At 33.2% G+C, this 20,534-nt stretch overlaps 1 protein-coding gene across 5 annotated transcripts in view; it reads right to left on the minus strand.

Annotated features, from left to right (window-relative positions):
• LOC144435997 (uncharacterized) overlaps positions 1–20,534 on the minus strand; it is a 50,020-nt gene that overhangs the window by 12,420 nt on the left and 17,066 nt on the right. For 3 of the 5 annotated variants that reach the window (XM_078124659.1, XM_078124662.1, XM_078124664.1), the window contains exons 2-13: positions 15,690–15,931; positions 13,815–14,073; positions 12,248–12,440; positions 9,212–9,294; positions 7,281–7,376; positions 6,571–6,796; positions 6,110–6,238; positions 5,379–5,503; positions 4,456–4,582; positions 4,090–4,230; positions 1,681–1,707; positions 651–662 (exon numbers count right to left, since the gene is read on the minus strand). In XM_078124659.1, the coding sequence (XP_077980785.1) occupies positions 651–662; positions 1,681–1,707; positions 4,090–4,230; positions 4,456–4,582; positions 5,379–5,503; positions 6,110–6,238; positions 6,571–6,796; positions 7,281–7,376; positions 9,212–9,294; positions 12,248–12,440; positions 13,815–14,073; positions 15,690–15,931 (1,660 nt within the window). The remainder of the gene's footprint in view (positions 1–650; positions 663–1,680; positions 1,708–4,089; positions 4,231–4,455; positions 4,583–5,378; positions 5,504–6,109; positions 6,239–6,570; positions 6,797–7,280; positions 7,377–9,211; positions 9,295–12,247; positions 12,441–13,814; positions 14,074–15,689; positions 15,932–20,534) is intronic. The other 2 variants (XM_078124660.1, XM_078124661.1) reach the window with 2 other exon arrangements.

The raw sequence follows: 20,534 nt of genomic DNA on the forward strand, positions 1-20,534 counted from the left end.
GTGCACTATTACATGGGTAGTGGAAGAGCTACATACAAATGAGAGCTTTACTATTTTATTGACATACATGTAAAGTGCAAATCTCAAAATTGTATGACTTGTACATAAAGAGTGGAAAACAAATATTTCAACTGCAAAGTTATGAATGATGCTCTGCTAGTCTTCACTACACACATGAAGAAAGACTAGAAACTATACCAGACACTAGGGAGAGGATACTATCTTATGCTATGTTTCTTGTTAGAGGGAGCTCTTCAATGAAATGGTGAAATAAAATTCTCCACCCACAAAGACATGGTGATTTTTCGTAACTGCTTTCAAAATATACTAATACATTCGAAAGATCCCCTTATTACAGAATAACATATTACACTCCATGATCAACATGGCCATAATTCCTTATCTTGTAATTTCCATGCATAGAGACCAGAGCAGGTGCAAGAGTTGCATGAAAAATGTGTCAAATATTAGCATGTCAAGCATTATTTCTGAATCACTTGTGTATACAAATACTTCAAATGACAGGTCTTTTTTAAAAGTAGATCAAAACTTTGCAGCCTTGTCGATGTCATGCCTGTGTACAAATAGCTGGACGAAAACATCTTAATACAGTATTTACAGAAATTGAAAGCAAAACAAGGAAAATGTACCTTTTTACTCTCCTTATGGTTGCAATAAAAATGGAATAAAATTGGAATCAATGAAACAGTAGAAACCAAACTTAGTGCAAAACACTTAGTAATACATTAAGTTAGTCTTATCTTCTTGGGTATTTTGATAGATCAAGTTGTACTTTTTTTCTAAAACATTCTCATCAAATTCATTTACATAATACAATTTGGCAAGCTTTGCTCTGAAAATTGATTTAATTTTTTGTGTAGATACTGGATTCATAAAATGCAGAAATATATCAACTTCAAGAATTGCAGTAGGTGCTTATTAAAGTTAATATCAGTTATAATCCAAATAAATTCACACCATAGCAAAATGATAAATGGTTAAATTAGTGGATTGCAGAGTTAGATAATACTAGACACTCTGACCATTGTGGGTAACCTATATACTATGCGTAACGACACCACAGTTGGGTTACTGAACGTGATTCCACAATAAAGTTCATTGACAGAAATCACCAAACTATTCGAGTGGTCCAATTAAGTAGTAGAGCGCCCCCAATGGTCAGAGTGTGATAACAAGTGTATGTTGATCATAACAAAGTGAGTGCTGCACACAGACTGGGTCACACCATGTTATCATTTGGGTAGTCAGTGATCGTTTCTTATAAGATGATGGTGGTGAGTGTGTGGGTATGGATTCAACAGTAAGTGCAAATGACAGCAAATATAAAATACATTGTATACACTTCTGCTATTAAGTGCATAATGTCAAGTGCACAAGTGCAGCTCCAACAGGTGAACACTAAAGGTGGCAAAGGTGAATATTTCATATTTCCTTGGAGCTCATGTTTGTCATTTTTTACTTCTGTAATTTCACTGAAATAATATATTAATTGAAATATGCCGATTTCAATCAACATTCATACCCATTTAATAAACACAAAATAACTGTCTTTATACTCTTCAACAAAGAACTTTTGAGCTCCAAGGAAACTGAAAATACTCCAGTTCATCTAATAATATTACAGTGCAGGTGCTACAAAATACATAAAAGTAAGTTTACCCTCTCTTGTTTGAGAGCCTCCAATGTCTGTTGGTTAGCATGAAATGGAAAATGATAACTTGTAAGTAAACTGAACAATGTGCTAATGCACACCTCTTCAGTGCTGTTCATTCCACACAAAGTGGAAAGGAAAACACATAATAAATATTGAAATATCAATATGCAAATAGCTAATCAATATGCAATATTTTCAGATGTAGAAGATGTATATGATTATCTGTGGCAAAGTTGTCACATGAAAATATCACATTCAAATTGGCAGGGCAACTGCTGAGAAAATCTAATGTATATAATGCTACAGGGAAGATATAGTTGCTGAAAAACAGAACACTGTCTGAAACTACATGTAAGTCATGAAAATTTGAATGAAACAGAAAACTTGCCAATCATTGACTTTGTGTGTATTTCAATTGGTGATTGGAAAGTATTTCTACCAATAAATTTATCATATGTTGTATCCTTGGCAAAGGTTTTTAAAAAAATTTATTTGGAAATTTCAAACAGTGAGATAATGTACATAAGAAATGTTATTCAAGTGAGGAATCTGACAATAGTTTGCTGGAAAGCAATCACTGAATCATACTACAAAACATCTCAAATATTGCACATTGTGAGGAAAACAATATTTTAGTCTTGCTCGGTGTAAAAAAACAACGATATTTTACAAACGATAGTCAAAAAGACCATACACAGACTGTAGAGTGTAGAGAGACATTTATGCCAATGATAATATCAAAGTACGGCCACTAATTCAACTATCAGATTATTATTCATCATAGAATTGATGGCTTTATATTAAGAGATATGAAGATATATGTAGTCAATGATATTGTGGACAACAACTCATATAATATTACAAATACTAAAATAAATAGTTTTGTTACACAACCAAGAGTTCTTAGCAACTTCTAATTAAAAGATTTACAAAGGTTATAACGCACAAGCAGCTCAAAGTTTTGATCATTCAACTTTCGATCTGTCTTGGTCGACGATCCTCAGCAGATTGAAAGTTCAATGCTAAAAACTTTGAACTGCTTGTGTGTTATATAACCTTTGTATTAAAATCATCTGATCTAACAAGCTGATGAACGTTTTGGGTCAACTTCTAATTACTTATGAGTAATGTTTCGCCTGTACAGGATGACAGCCTTTGTCAAATTGTTTGCTGGCTTTACAGCTAGGCCGTAACAAGAACCCTTGGCCATGTAACATGAAATATTTAGTACACTGTACTACGTTTTACCGATTTAGTGAACATATTTAATAAGTTAAGTATATTACAAATATAACTATTCATGAAGTGTCTTTGGAAGAATTAGGTTGATCAGTAGACATGTATGATATAAACAAAGTGGTTACATTATTTAAATGAAGATCTATTATGAGTGGTATTCTAAATGTAGAAATGTGGAAGACACTGTTTAAACTTTATAGTGATTATGTAAGTTAGTCTTTGTAATCACAGAGAGAAGGTGTTATTACAAGTTAGTAAAAGTGAAATAAGAGTAAATGTATTTGTATAGAAAGTAATCCCAAGTTTGTGGTTCCTCATACAAAAATCATATTTCAGCCATATGATGCCCCCAAATGTCAGCAATCTAACCATTACTATTAATCTTAACCGAGTGTATTACAACTATGTTAACAATTAGTATATAAACAAAGGTATGATATATATACCCGCATTGCCTGTAACAAAGATAACACATAACGGACACAGATGACAGAAGACAGGTCACAAGAACAGATGTCAGTCACACATGATTTTGATTAGGGGAAAAAAAGAGAGAAAAAAAGATAACATGCTGTAGTTAGTGTCACACACATTGAGACATAAGCCATTCTCTTGATAAGCAGTTTTAGGTATGATAACGGGTATCATAATACAGATAATAGAAAAATGTTATTCCAAAGCCCTGATACATGCTTGAAAGGTACAGCATTCACACTAATCGACTGCGTTACTGCCACGTGCAAAATTCACACACACAAAATTACGACAGTCCCTCTCAAAAAAAGTTACTAAAAATTGTATACAAGAAACATGTCAAATTAGTTACAGGTAAAAAAATATAAGTGAAAAAAAAATACATGCAAGAACACATTCCTTCTTTTTATATTCAACTTTGTATAGGTCAATGAACTTGTAATGATGTGAATGCAAGATTAAAGTATGAGTGTAAGCTTATGGTAACCAAGCAACATGATAAACAAACTCTGTGGGATCTCAAAGTACTTAGCAAATCCTCCTTTAAGTTAGTAGTTCTTCATTCATTATCACAACATTTAGTGTTTGTGTTTTAATGTCAAAATTATACTATTACCAGCTAAGTGTAAAATCTCATACTTGAAATAATCTTTAAAAAAAAACAAATTGTAGGAAACCAATGTTAAAGTGACACAGCTTACCTCTGACACCTTCTCCTCTACAATTTCTTCTTGTTTAGTAACTTTAGCATTGAGTGCCATAACCCTGGCATCAAGATCAGCTAAACCACGTAAACCAGTCTGGTTACGTTCATCAAGTACTTCCTTCAGTTTGTCTTGAGCCTGAAAATCACATGAAATTTACATGAGTTTTGTGTATAACTTGTACAAGTCTTTATTGGGAATAACTTTGTCCTTGGAGTAGTCTATACATAATAAAAATATACATACATAAAACTAATCTCATACTTATTATTTACATATTTTGATGCGAACTCAGGGGCAACTTCTGGATGAACTGAAAATTCTGTCATTAGCCATACACAGTCTCAGAGACTTGTTACATACCACTAATGATGCTTCACCAACTTGTTCATTGATACCACCTATTGCTTGTTGTAATGTAGAAATAGCAACACCGAGTTTTTCTTGAACATCTTCAATCTTGTCCTCTATTTGTTTGTCTTGCAATTGTCTGTTGGAGATAAAGCATAGAAACATGACATTTTAAAACTAGGGGGGGGGGGGGGGGGGGGGGTCAAAGAAACAGGTAACCAGTATATTTTTTCTCACTCAGCAAGTCTGCGTAGGCATGAAATTAGTTGGAAATTCAAATGTATTCAATTACAATTTGCAATATTTTGTTTAATCAACGACCATAGTTTTATTGAAAACGAGTATCATTTCCATTTCTTTGTGATTTGTGTACTCCTCTAAGACAGCAATACCTTCCATACAATATTTGGACTCATCCGTCGCTAGATAATTTTTATCATTTAATGGCAAGTAAAAATCCTCATCACCTACGACAACTTGCAATGTATATTTAAAAGGCATTTAGATTGAGAGAAAACCTTTCCTTTTCATAACTTATGTTTATTCTTGACACATTTTTGGTTGTACTTTTTCGTTCCATGTACGTATGAAATCGTTATACTTTTTGTCTTGCTTTAATAAATGCAAAGTTTTTCATTCAATTACTGCAGTGAAAAAGGATTTGAAGGGGTCACATCATCAGCTAGTTATACAGAAAAAGCTGTTAGCAACTTATTACCGTATTTTGAAGACCATTTAATCATCAATAACTTCCACGGTTTTTGAGTGTTTTCATCTCATTATGAAGGGAATGAATTTAATTGTCATTGTATTGTATTGAGGATCTGGCTGTATGTTTAGTTCAAATATGACAACTTGGATTTTAGATAACATAGCACTTTTGGAAAAGACGAAAGTCATCATGAAATGAATACCATATAAAAACTCTAACATACCTTGATTTGATTTCTGCTTTCATAACTTGTTCTAGCTGCTTCTTGGTTTCTGCTTGTTGTTTTTCTATTGTTTCAATAGCATCATTTGTTTTGTTGAGACCATCAACTTGTCTGTGTTTATCAATCTGCAAAAAATTAAAGTTCATAATTTTAATTTAGGAATGCAAAACATACCACCTATAAATAGTGCAGTGATTGTCACTATTAGATCAGGGAATATGATCACCACACAAAACAACATCAACAAAAAGGTAAAAGCATATACTTTGCCTTGGAATATTCTTTGACCTTTTTTCGGAAATGAAAGTATATACTATGAAAGGTACTTAGTCAGTACGATTAAAGGTACTTTTCCCCAAATAGTCAGTCCAAAGGCAAATATATCTAAGATTTTTAGAATAACTATTTTGACATCATTCAATCTGTTCTACTTGTTGGGCTGCTCTTAACTGGCATGACTGTGTATTGGTATCACCAGATGACAGTATTTAGGGAAGTAATAATAACCCGAGAATCACGTCATCTTGCTGGTGAAACTATCTCTTCCCTGTGCTGTTTTATTCCCTATCGGTACTTCTATAGATGAATGGTTCCTTCTTGTACCCAAACTAATCATACCACGTCTTTTCCCTGGACTGTTAATTCCCTTACAAACTTAAAGAGCACTGTTTTTTTTTTTACTTTATCTGTCCATACCAATCACGCTAGCATTATAAGTACACTGTACTTACCCTATGGCCTTCTCTAACTGTAAGTACTTCATCTTCTGTAAGTCTCTGTAAAGCATTCCATCTCTTCTCATTTTCTTCTCTCATAGCTTGTTCATGAGCTATTCTAGCAGCTTGTTCAGCATGTAAATACTGAGTGCAAAATGAAAAGTAGGCATAAAACTTAGTGAATGAACTTAAAGTGGTTAAGAATATACAGTCCACAATCCAAGGCCAATGAATATTCTTCAATGATAATGACTTTGTATCATTAAATTTGCAAAAACACTCAAATGTAAGTAACATACACAGATTGTACACTAGATCATGTGTAAATTAAATGATGAATAAAACACTACGTTGTTGTAGAATTTCAATGTCTTGTCTTTTTTTTTCATTCTCATTTAGCTAAATTGAAATTATTTTCAGTCAAAATGAAACATGAATTTGCATCTATATATTAACGAATGAAATTTCCACCCTACCTTTTCAATATTGGCAAATTTTTGTTGTGCTTCTTCACGAAGTCTGATTTCTTTGTGTAAAATTTTCTTACTGACTTCTTCAGCAATTTCAGCAATCTTTCCCTGCATTTTAAGCCTTTCATTGTCAGCTGCATGTTCCCTCTCTCTTTGTATAACATCCAATGCATGCATGGCTTCATCACGTTTACGACTTTGTTCATGCACTTGAGACTGCATGTCACTCATTCTGAAAACCAGACACATTTTCAAGCAATTTATAAAAATGATTTTTGTCCTGTGAGGAGCTGTTTATCTATTCTAATAACTAATAGCAGCCAATTTGATGTGGTTAAATTTCATGATTGCAGACCCTAGAGAATAGCTCTTATCCTTATAATCTATATTTTGAGAAGAGAGACCTCAATGTCCGAACTTCAAAATTCTTTTGTCTTTATATTTTACAATGCAAAAACTGGATATGGAAAAAATGTTTTTGGTGTACATTGTATCTCAGATTTTCAGTGTACATAATTATATGTATGAGTGTATGTGTATGTGCCTGTGTGTTTCCATGGATGATTTTGGTTATCAATACGTGGGGATGATCACACTTTGCGGTTATAAAATAGGAGTTGGTTGGACATTTACTCTGGTTATTAAAATATTGACTAAGAGGATCACAGAGGTATTAACTCTTTCTCAATATGTTGGGGTGAGGGGTGGATACTTACTTCATTGATATTTGACTTTCATTCTGTCTTCTTTCTGATTCTTCTTGCTGTACTCTATTTCTCATGTCCATCAACGCATCCCTAATTTCTCCTAGCCTAGTAAACAGAAACAAAAACAAAAGTATCTTTAATAGCCCTCAAATTTGTGTATTTCCCGGGAAGAGAAAAGATACATGCATAGACAGTCTTAGAAATACATTCCATGCAATCTTGAGATGTCCCAGGTGAAAATGTTATTCTATCTAGTGTTACAATGTATATTACAAAGTCATGAGCAATATGTGGCCAGGGTATGAAATTAACCATCACCCTCATAATCCTTCCTCACTTGAAATCCTACCAAGTCCAACCTACACTACCTTCATGTTTTGACACTATATCCCTTTCACATTAGGGTATACCATATAACATTTAGTTGTAAAACCAAAACAATGTTCACAATAAAATCTGAAGGTTGAGTGATTTAGCCAAAACATTACTTGGTAAATTAATTACGCTCTGAAATTTGGGACTAGTACAAAACATTCGAAATATTTTTGGACACTTTTTGTTGAATACCTTGTTTTCACTGAAATAAGTTTATCTATATTTTTGTGAATTTATGGAATAAAATGCAGTAAAGTTGAAGATATTGCAAAGCAAAGATTTGCTAATCTGTTGGATATAGTTTGTACTGCAATCACAAGTGAGGTAAAACTATTAAATGACATTTTTATGACTATGAAGTCCCTTCAAAATGTTTATTTCCTAGTACATGTATTAACAGTTACCATGACTACAGCATTAAATCTAATAGCAGTGTTTGTATACGTTTAAAAAGAAGAAATTAGTAACAGTAATGTGGAAAGTAGCACATAATACTTCAACCACAGTAGTAATTAGCTGTTAATTATTTGAGTGCATGATTGGTGATTAGCAATAGAAATATATGTGATATCTCTGTTCTTTGCAAAATTATGTTGACTTTGAGTGCTAAGCACTGCAGGCAGCCTTTCAAAATGACAATGTGTTTTATAAATGTACAAGCAGCGTTTTACATCAAGGTAATGTTCTTATCACAGGTTTCTTTGATGATTGTACAATACAGACGTTTGTTTGGTTGTTGTTTTTTATAGTTTTTGATACACTGCATGTTCATATGTCTCAAGTGTGTTTGTCATCTTGAAATGTTTCGTCATAGTGTTCGACTGAAAGTTTCTTGATCCTTATTACTTTGCTGTTGTATGTATAACTGACAGAGTGATAAGGAAGTTACCTCAGTGATGAATCTTTCAGTCTACAGTGGTCTGTGCTTTTCAAGAAAGTTGTTGACTGTTACAATGAAAACTATATGTATGTTGAATACATATGCAATACGTGTATCCTTCCTGACCATCTTATTTGATCAGCTGAGTAAGCTCACTTGCCAATTGATGCTAATATGTATTGGCAAGCCTTAATTTTTTTCTTCATTTTGTTGTCTGGATTAGTTGAAGGTAGTGTAATTTATGCTTGGTGTCCTACATTGCCATATTGTCAAATTTTTAATGTAGTCAATGTAAATGCGTTTACAGTATTTAGTAATTCAAGGTACACTGACACTGGAGTGCAGAATGGTGGTGATCGGACAAAATATGAATTGTTGTAAAACAATGAGTCTTATTGGCAGTAATGAGAGGGTGCACTTCCCATTTGGAAGAAATGAGAGGCCATGCTTCCCACAAAAAAGCAAACATATGTACTCTTGATCAAGAGAATACAAAATGTCATTGTGTTGAATGTTTGAAGAGCACCTTATACAACAAATGCTGCTTGGCTTGTGTAGTGTACAAGTGTGGTGGTACACAATGCATTAAACGTCATCACAGAGGGCAGCAGACGAGACAATAGCATGTTAAGTGACTGTGCAAAACACATCAGAATGATAACAGGGGGTGAGGGGGAGACTGTACCTGGAGTCAATTTGTGTTCGCAACATATTAGTGGTTTGGTCAGTGCTTGTTTGGTTCTCATGATGTTTACGCTGGTACTCCATCTAGTCAATGTGATATGTATGTATAACAAGCCAAGCAGGCATGCATTGGAAAGAGATATAAAAGAACAAATCGTATATAGAATCATGCAATGTCATTATGACTATATCAAATAAGAATCTGGTCAAAATAACTAAAAAAGAAAAGATACTTTGTTATTCGCAAGATTTTTTTTGCAAAATATGCAAAGCTGAATTTTGAAGTGATACATTGTTTGAGATTTTGAAACCCCAGTACAAATTGATGTATTAAATTGGAATAGTTTGTTTTCATATATTGAACTTATGTCAAATCCTTTCCTGTCAGTATGGCTATCGTGAGTGAACATGAAGGAACAACTGAAAGAAAAAATGTGCACTTATACAAAATTCAAAAGTGTGTATTTAGTGATAATCCATCATGTTCCATCAATCAATAGAAGACATACTGAGAAAGAATTTAGCATAATCATATATATACAAATAAGTATATATTTCAATAAACTTTTCGATTGATTTTTTGCTCCTGTACATATTTAGATTTACATTTATTACAAACAGCATACCTTTCAGAAGAATAAAGTACTTTTCTTTAGTTTTGACCAAATTCTTTCAACATAAGTCTCTCTGTGTGTGTCACATAAATAACAATACTACCGCCAACATATGTACCGTATATAAATTTGAGGCATTTAATACATGGTGAAATTTTATCATTTTCTTGCAAATACTTTATTCAGTACGATACAGACTAAAGGTTTCTTGGTGTGGGTACCCCTCTATCATTTTCTAAACTTGTGTGTCACGACTTACATGAGCGCCCTCAACGACACAATCTCTAAGTAGGATAGATTGAATGTATCATTATTATCACAAATTTCTACTGTCCTAGCTGTCCTTTCACCGAGTCTGATGTATTTTACACATTAAAACATTTCGGCAGCCATTTTACAGTAATTTAATGCAACTTTATCAAATACTAGCCCAAATTCTTGGTCATACCAGGCTTGAAAATATCATTTGCCAGAACATATAGAGTTGTGCCAGTATGTCAAGTCAGATTGCTAAACTCTCTAGTCTAATCACGTACATAAGTGGAAATACACTTTGGAGGTAGGTAGTTTTGATGTGACACCTAGAGACTGTGGTACAATTCCATGCAAACTAACACTTGAAGTATACTTCATGTTTTCTTACCTACTGTTCATTTGGATTCTAAGTTGTGCTACTTCTTGTTCTGTAAAATTTCTATTGTCATGGATCTTTCTAGACTCATAAATCTGTTATTAGTAAAGACACACCAAACATATAAACCAACACTGACTAATTAATAGGAAACAATATACCAACACATATACACAATTTGAAACCCAATCATTTGATAGCCATCTTTTATCATTAAAAAAGTTACAATATATTGGAATCTTAAAATGTCAAAAAATGTCTGATTCAGATCCATGGGATTCAAACTTTGGGTTTAAAGGCCCATGATTCAATCTCAGGCTCTCACATTACCCTGTCATTTCTTTTCACATGATTCCATTATGTTGCCACTGATAAAATAGAGGTAATCCAAGATCATGGGGTTCAAACATTGGGGTTTAAAGTTGAATGTAGTCTTTGATTTTGATTTTAATATAAGATGGCTATCAAAATTAAAGAAGTTGAACACTTACAGAAAGGAGCAAATTTGCTCGAATGTACATATTTATGACAAAGATACAGTCAAGTTTTTTTTTGAAAAAACAATATTTTTTCAGAAGGGCACTCCTTGCACAAATGAGATTTCACCATAATGAGGTAATATCCAGTAAAGTGTTCACAAAGTAACTTGTGCCAGAGACTTTCCTTTTGAAAAATATTGAGAGAAACAAAAGATAGTATTTTTTTAAAAAACAAGAGAGCTTTGAAAACATTTCCTTACAAATCCATTACCTTCTGTTATTCCCAAAGAAAGATGCATTTGAAAAAATTCAAAAATTGATATGTTTATAATAATTTGATATACTAGATTTCTACATACTAGATGTGATGTGCAGTGAAAAATATTTAACGAGCCGAGTCAAAAAAGACATGGTTTAGCATAAAAACCTCAAAATATGTTTTAACATTTTATTGGTGGTGGTGGTGGTGATGCATAGGGGATTTGTGACCTTTCTTTTCAGAATTTCTCACTTTCATGACATTGTAGTTTAATACAACCAAAACAAGGGCGGGCATAGACTTTCAATTAGGCAGCATGGTGTTTTTATGTCTCACACATGGTTTTTTGTCACAAATTACCTAAAACAAAATACCTGACAATTTTTATCTCACTGTGAACATAAATCAACATCAGTCAGATGAGAGAAGGAAGATTTACACCCAAAAGAAGTTTTTTTGTGTTCCAAGTGAGATAAATTGTCACATTTTATTGCATGTGCATTATCAGTGTCTGTATTTTTTTCTGTGTAATTCGTAACAAATAACCTTTTTTGAAACTTTAAAAAGCATTGTGCTGTCTAACTGAAACACTATAGTCTTTCTGGTTTGGTAGTACTATATATCTTAGCATACATAACACAGTTTAAGGTCAGATGTGAAATACTCAGCAGGGTCTGGCGATCAAAACCACACAACATTTTGTTTTCGGTTTGACTTAACTGAGTGATGGGCAAATACTGCCCTCACACAGCATAGTTGAGCAAAATTCCTGTCCATCAGTAACTAACTTAAAATGAATAATGGGAGAAGATATTGTACGCATGAAATAGATTTGTTCATCTAACTTGAAATAATGAAAGTTCAAAGTTCATCTTACTTAAGTTGTGCATTGCTAAAAACAAATGCTTCGAAAAATGATTCTGAAATACAGTGCACTCCATCAACAAACTACATTTTGTTCATTTTTATCCAAAATCAAAAGATTAAAAAAATTATAGTGATTGTTACTATGATTATTGAAAAACCTATAAAATTGAGTAAAATGATAACTTACAGCTTGCCTATTATCTTCTTCTAATCTTTTAGAACGTTCTTTTAATTCATGTAAAATACTATTAAATTCCATTTGTTGTGTGTCTACTCTACTCTTTAGTGTGCGTATTTCATCAACCATTGTCGCTGTTGCCCTCTCCATCTGGTCTCTAAGTCTGTTAGCTTCATCGAGATCATTTCTCAACTCTGCAATTCTATGGATGAATAAAAGGCAAAAATTTTGACACATTCATGGGATGTACTACGGGCAAATAATGTACATGATGTACAATGTAGAGCCATGCTAATACTATAATAGCAAAGTCTCCTATCAACTCAAGTTGATGAAAGCTGACATTTGAGGAATAACTGGTCTCACACTTTTCAATATCAGTGTGAGAAAGTATGTAGTAATTTGAATGGACAACTGAAGAAGAGTGTAGAACAGTGGAGCGACAAGCAAAACATTCAGTTGTATTCAAGCTAGGGAGTTTAAGGTTAGGGTTTGCTAATGAATGGGAATAGGGTTAGACCCTCTAACATAATCCTGATTAGTATTATCCAACAGACACACACACACACACATATTTGCTGTGATGTACAGTAGTAATTACAATTCTATTGTAATTGAAAACCATCACTTCAACATTACTATCACCTAGATACTATACATGTCTTAAAGTGGAATGTATATGGTACATTGTTAATGGAGCATTCTGATCTCTACTTCACAACAGGAGTGTGAAGCAGAGGTTTGAACAAAATACTACCAATTACTGAAACTCTGAATAAAGACTTGGAGATGATCTGGTTACACAAAGCCTCAGAAGTGTAATGGGAACAATTTTTATTTATTTTTTTCTTTTCTTTTTGACTTTAAGTTATCATTAATCCTGTTTAAGGAAATGCATGTTGGCCATAATTAATACCCATACATGTACATTTAGAATGTGTTGATGAAACAAGTAATGGTCTTGACTGTGTATTCATACAATTTACATATCGATGCCAAGTTAGTATACATAGTACGATCAATGACAAGTAAACAAGTAACTCAGTTAATTAGAAGGATTGGTCCATTGCTGAGAACTTACACCTACGAAGTCATTTTAATAATGAGCAAGCTGACTTCACTCACTTTTAATAGTCTATGTCAACATTACAAAAAGGATCCGTGGCATCTGTAGGCAAATGTGGTCAAGTGATGTGAAAACCCAAGTGTTTATTGTCAGACCTTGAGTTTTCATATTGCTTGCCAAAATTTTGCAATAGAAATTTCAGAGATTGTAACAACAACAACAACAACAACAACAACAACAACAACAACAACAACAACTACAACAACAACAACAATAACAACAACAACAACAACAACCCCCACCTCCCCAATCAATTTGGCAAGCAAAGTCCAAACTCAATATTTTAGGAAGTAAACCTTCAGATCTTGAATTTTCACATCACTTGCCATACTGGAATGCCAATTTCAAAGATTATGGAACATGTCTTTTGACAATTTTTTGCCCTGACAAAATGAAAGAAATGAATGCTAATTAAAAAGGAGTAGGAAATCTAATTTAAAAGATACTCACTTGGCATACTGTTGGTCTCGCCTCGATAATATCTCTTGTTGACTACCTAAAACTGCTTGTTCTACTTGTTTTGTGTGATTTACTAAAGCACCGACCGCTGCCCTTTCGTCTTGAACTTTTTCTTCGGCTCGTTTTAACCGAGCTCCCAGTTGACCGATGAGATCATTGCTGGCTCGTAAATTTTCTGTGATATGTTGACGTCCTTGTCTTTCTGCAGCAATAGCATCTTCTGTACGTCGGTGGGATTGTTTTAAATCTCCTGATTAACAAAAATGAGGGAAAGATTACAAGATCAGCCATGAAGTTGTCTAGAATGAAATTTGAGTTGGAAAGTCTCAAAAAAACATGATCCATCTAGTGCACAATTCAAGGGCAATCAGTATTCATTTCTTCATATGAATGAATATTGTGGCTACATGTATATGCTGTATTATCAAGGGACTATTATAGAGAACCAGTGTACCCTCTCAGCCAACCCTCTAAGTGACACACCAAAATATGATGTTCTCCTATCTCTTACTATGTAGTGACTCACAAGAAATCCCAGTTTTATCATTTTGACTCACAACAACAAAATTTGGCTATCATTAGAGGGCACACTCGAGAGAATAGCAAACTGTTACTTTAGAATGGTAAATTGGAAAACGAATAAAATGTTTTGATCTGTCTACTACGGAGATTGATAATGTAATGATGGATCAAAATGTCGCATTCGTTTCCAATTTACCGTTGCAAAGTAACTACATTTTACTGTCCTCTATTCATAGACCTCGAGTCATGCATTGTATTTAGCATTATAAAATTACTAAAGAGTTTACCAATTTTAGTGACTGTGAGATATCAACATCAAACAATTACAGTCAGACCAATTTTTGACCAAAACTGTAAATGCTCTCTCCTTCAGTACTTTATTTGTATTCGTACCAACTAAGTTTATTTGCATTCTCTGATTGTGATACTTTATATTGATTTATCATGATGAGTTCAGACCCTAACATAATTCAAAATAAGCTCTTTAGTTTAAAATACATGTAAAAAGTATATATTGGCATGAAATAGCTGAAAGCAGACATTAATATGATTAATACAGGACACGATCTGTATTTTGCATTGTGAAAAGTTTGAATAATGGACACAAGCTGTTCTAGGACAATCCTTCATTCAACAACAAGGTAGAAGTACATTCACGACACAAGGACAAATTTATCAGAAATAAATAATGATTACTAGTAGTATTTCATCATAAATCTCTACTTACATGTATGTACATATCTTAGGAAAGAAAATATTAGTAGACCTGAGTAGCAATGAATCATTTTTGAATATTATAAGAATGGCTTTTAAATTTTTAAAAATGAAAGCAGTAGCTGAACTCCAAGCAGTATACTAGCTGAACTCCAGGCAGTATCACAAAGTGGACATACAAACTATTTGAAAGGCCAGTATTCCATTTTTTAGACAGAATTTGTTGTAAAATGATAGAGAAACACACTTGAGTGTTTTTTGGAATCAAGCTGCTGTTATCACCTTTAAAATATGAACTAATAGTGTATATAATATATTTAATATTCTTTTCATTTTGAAATCAAAACACACATCATTATTTTTGCCAGTACGTCAATAAATACTACAATGTTATATGAATTCTGGCAAGCCAGGGCATAGTTTTTATCTCGCGCGCACAACAAAATTATGGCTCATTACGATACATCTTATACCACAAAGAGGCCTGCAATTTTATGATGTTGAAGGAACAAGAAGTTTGAAGAATTTATCTGTATGCATCAGTTCAGTCCACATAAAACCTTGTCCACAAAACCCATCAATGCACTATGCAGGTTATTACTTATTGAAATTCATTTGTTCCACACTCACCTTGCAACCTTACCACCTCTTCTAGAAGTGCTCTGTTAGATTGTTCGGCAACGCCAAGTCTTTGTTCTAATTGTCGCATCCTACCGCCGTCTGCATAATCATAAGGCTGTACGTTTCCAAGACTTGATAGTTGTGATTTCCGGCCACCGTATGGAATAAGTTGATTTTCTCCAATTGGAGGTGGGCTGGCAGTCCCTCCCTGGATACCTGGCAGTGGGAGTGTCCTATTTGCATATGCCATTCTACAAATCAAAACAAGGGCAAACAAGTAAATATCTTATAGACAGATTATGTACACCTACATGTATGTAATTGTAAACCGCACTAGATTACATATACATATACATGTGTGTAGAAGAATAATTACAATATCAATGTACAAACCTCTCCATCCCCCCCCCCCCCATCCTCATTCAACGTTCTTTACATGTATAGATGTACACAACACAGAAAAAAAATTATTTATACATGTCATCGAGCAAATACATGTACAGAATAGAACTTAGAAGATCTGCCTGATGTATGGTTACAGTGTTATACATGTACTTCCACTTTCATCAAAATACTTTGTAGTTCACATGTAACTCATAAAAAAGCTATCAGTACAATCAATATTTTGTCTTGAAAATTTACAAAAGTGTATACATTACAGTTACCTGAAATAAAATATGGCATAACAATACAATCAATAAGATTAATGTACAGTTCCTTGAAATTGTACTAATGACTTATACATGGCATATATACAATGTACATGTATGCTGGAATTATCAATACCATATTTTATACTATCATGGTGATCTCAATATGCCAACCTTAATAATTACATTTTGTACATAAAACAATAACATGTTACATTTACTTTGTCTGTTTTTGTTCAACTTATGGAAAAATAAACTTGCAGATGGGTTCTACATGTACATACACATGTATTCTTTTGCACATACGTACATGCACATGAATACATCATTTCACATGACTGCCTGTTTACATTGTACCATGTCATTTCATGTTAGATTATTTTGTATTACACACATGTATATGGTTAGTACAATATGTACATCATTAACCAGACCAACAGGTCCATGTACATTGTACATTGTAGGAGCTATATAGCTACATAATGTAGGCCAAACAATGTGGCTGTACAGTCTGGCATTACACTGAGCTCCTTAAAAAACATACAATATACGTGTACATGTACATTTCACTTGTCAATACATGTTAAAGATATTTTTGTGCCAGTCTGTTATTATCTAAGTTCTCTTCAATTTGAATTATTTTATTTCTTTCATGTTGTGTAGATTTGTTTTCCGCAAAATCATTTTGTCCATTTAATTTTAGGATACATTAGTCAGAAATTGGTGAAATTAAGACCTGCAAATCTTAATGTATACATGTGGTGTACAAAACTAATATTAACTTCTCTTAGAAATATGAATATCCTTCGCTGATCTACCTCAATAGGTTTTGATAAAACAGCATGGGATTAAAAGACCCTTAGTAATAAAAGTGTATAGAATGACTCCGAAGGGGTCTACATGTAAGAGCGAGGACTGATCATAATAATACATCTAAATGATTAATGACTTTACTATGATCATTTTGTTGAATATATGATTGTACTTATAATCTTGTGTCGTGCTTTCCCAGAGTTGGTGCTAATCTATCTGTACATTAGTACAGTTCCTTGCCAGTTTCGCTGTAAGTGTAATCAATTTTCTTGTCATAAATCATTTGAACAGAACATAGCTACTAATTTTTAACATTTCAAGAACACATGCACACTATGATGCACATGTATGTATGTACTGTCTATTCAAGTGAGGCTACATTCATTTCCTTATTTCTATGACAACTGCAATAATATCTGCCCACGAATGGCATGCAAGACTAGCAATTACACTGATCATTATGATTCTATTTTGGTATATACGTAAACATTCACATATCCAAAACTGAACAAATTATTTTCAACAAGGTCACTCAGTTGTTCAGAAGATAACAAATGACATTTTACAAGTAATTAGTTGGCTTTCTTACCATTTAATATTTGAATAATTAATAAATATGCCCTGGAGTTGCAGCAATGATCAGTACAATGTATACTAGGTACAGTACGCACTCGTCAAAAGTAAAACTAAATGTGTTTACTCTATACTGCATGTACATGTACATGTATGTAGCATGTATAGTTGTTTAGGTTACTGTTCAGCACATGTCAACATTATACTATAAAATTCAGAGCACCTGACAGGGAATGCTATATGTACATTTATACATCGGAGCAATTTGTGTTTTTCATGTCAGCAACTCAATTTTTTGGGTGGTAGTAATTTCCTGTGGCAAATTGTTTTCTTCCTTTTCTTTATTAAAACTTTAGAAGTGCAGTGAAAAACAGGAAAAGGATGGTTTTCTTTGCGTTATATTAAAATATGGTTGATTTACATGTCATATTGGATATCCAATATGATATACTGAAGAAATGTCAACAAGCTGCTCATAGATTTTTTTAAGCCAGGAAATGAAAATTCTAATAAAGAGTATAGGAGTGCCAACATTCAGTCAGCACAAATCTAAAGCAAACAAGGCTAGAAAAAAAAAAATTTTCAGCACTTTTCATTTGAAGTATTATACTCACTGACTATTTCTTCTCACAGATGTAACAAGTAGTGTAGAAGTGGCAAACCCATTTTAAATTTGACATTAGAGAGTTTTAGATAGGCGTATTTACTTGTGTCCTACATTTGTATATGCAAAGTATTCATAGTCACTTGATTCGAAGCAACCCAGGCGTTCTGTATCAGACAATTCTATGTCAAAATGGTGGTCTGTACACGTAACTATAAATACATCTTTAAGTGTTTTGTCATTTTTCCTCTATTAAATGTTGTATTTTTTATATCAAAGTTCGGAAGTGTACATGTAACTGCATGTAAGCTAATTGTTAAGTTTTTCGTTTGGGTTTTTGATTCTTAACACATAATATTATATACAGCTGTATATAATATTATGTGTTACGAATCAAAATGAATTAAGCTTGACAGCATGATTGATTCGATATAAGTTTTAAAGCCATGAGGGGCAGCCAGGAACATTTAGATGTACTTATCTTGTGTACACAGTTATGAAAGGGGTTAATTACTTACACTGTTTATAACTAATGTTGAGGAGATACATGTATCAATGAATCATGATTAAATGATGTAATTTTGTCAGGTAAAAAACAATATAATTGGAAGTTCCCATAATTACACAATATATTCGTACATGTACATATGTACAATGTATGCAGTGATGTAATATTCAATCAACATACATGTATGCAAGCCTGGTTTTGTCAACAATGCTTTATACATGTACATTGTACATGCAGTAGCTGGAGCAGGAACCACTTTTTTTCGTGCCTGGAATCAAGTCATGGTGGGAACACATGATTAGAGCCAACTAGGTTGAGCTATATAATGTAAAATGTTGAATGTCACTGTGGAAATCATAAATATAATGTCAGGTTGAATAAACAGCCGCGAGTGAAATGCCAGGCATGGTAGGGGAAAGGCAAGAGCAAAAAGTTCCCACAGGAATTCATTCTAGGCTAGGGATCAATATGAAGGAGTTAAATCTTTCAAGGCTGCATGGTTAAATGTTTCATAATATTTACATGTATCTTTGCATTTGACTTATTCATATTGTTGTGCAAGGTACATTTTGTATACAATGTAGATGATCACTAGTTACTTCAAATGATTCATTATAAAATGTCACCATTTTTGGGGAGGTTGAAACTTCTGTTTCCAAGCCAACATGAGAACTTTAACTTAAAGTTGATATACCCATACTCTAACTTCTAAGTACAGGAGTGCTGACCACCCCTTTGCTCACAAATGGTACTACCCAACCTCAATTTGAGTTGTCAAATCAACAAGTGTCCAATTACAGAATCTATACAATCAATAATGTAACAAAGACATGAAAGGCAGTGGGTGAAGGTAGAAAAATGTACTGAAGAAGGAACTGTAGGGATCAATACATTTCACTCACTTAGAGTGTCTAGTAGGCTGTATAGACTGTGATCAATACAGCAATGATTATAATATCTATAATAATGTCATAGATCTAGTTCAATGGAATACATAGTTTCTATCCCATTCAATAAATATAGTTTAGTTTGATCCAGCTTGTCTTTCGATTAATTGTGGTTTTACTATAAAAAAAAAAAACTCGATGAATATATTAACCTTAGTTTGTTTGCTGCCATGGAGACTACATGCATGCGGAATGGTTTGCTTTCAATGGAAAAGTACAACTTTGCATGAGGCCAGTTTCATTTTTTTTTTTTAATGTGTGAACTTTGATGAAATGTTTGAAATAAATAAATGAATAAATAAATGTTTGTCATAATTACAAATTCTCATCCAGTAAGAATAACCCTTAGCTGTCTACATATTTCTAAATATTGACAAAGAAAACATATGTACATGTTATATCAGCCATTTTCATGAAATGTTTCCAAAAATCAAAATGTATGGCTACTCCCCATATTTGAGTATGTAGTTACAAAATGTATATGTGCTGCCCTTTGGGGTGTGTTTTCTAGCCCTTTGGTCCAAAATGAATGGGTCTGGTTTTTTTTCGAGCTGAAGAGTCTAACCTGGGGACCACTTTGCATTATTTTAGATTTTGCTTGGTCTAAAATGTGGTCCACTGTCCTTTACCGAATCATAACCGCCATTTAATTGCCCCCGAAATGTTGCCTCCTCAGGAAAATGTATTTTGTATTTAACTTTCATCTTTTAAAAACCTGTAATGGTCTAAAATGAGGTATTGATTGTTGGTCAAAGTGGG

This window comes from Glandiceps talaboti, chromosome 5 (assembly GCF_964340395.1).
Source record: "Glandiceps talaboti chromosome 5, keGlaTala1.1, whole genome shotgun sequence".
NCBI classification, from domain to species: domain Eukaryota; kingdom Metazoa; phylum Hemichordata; class Enteropneusta; family Spengelidae; genus Glandiceps; species Glandiceps talaboti.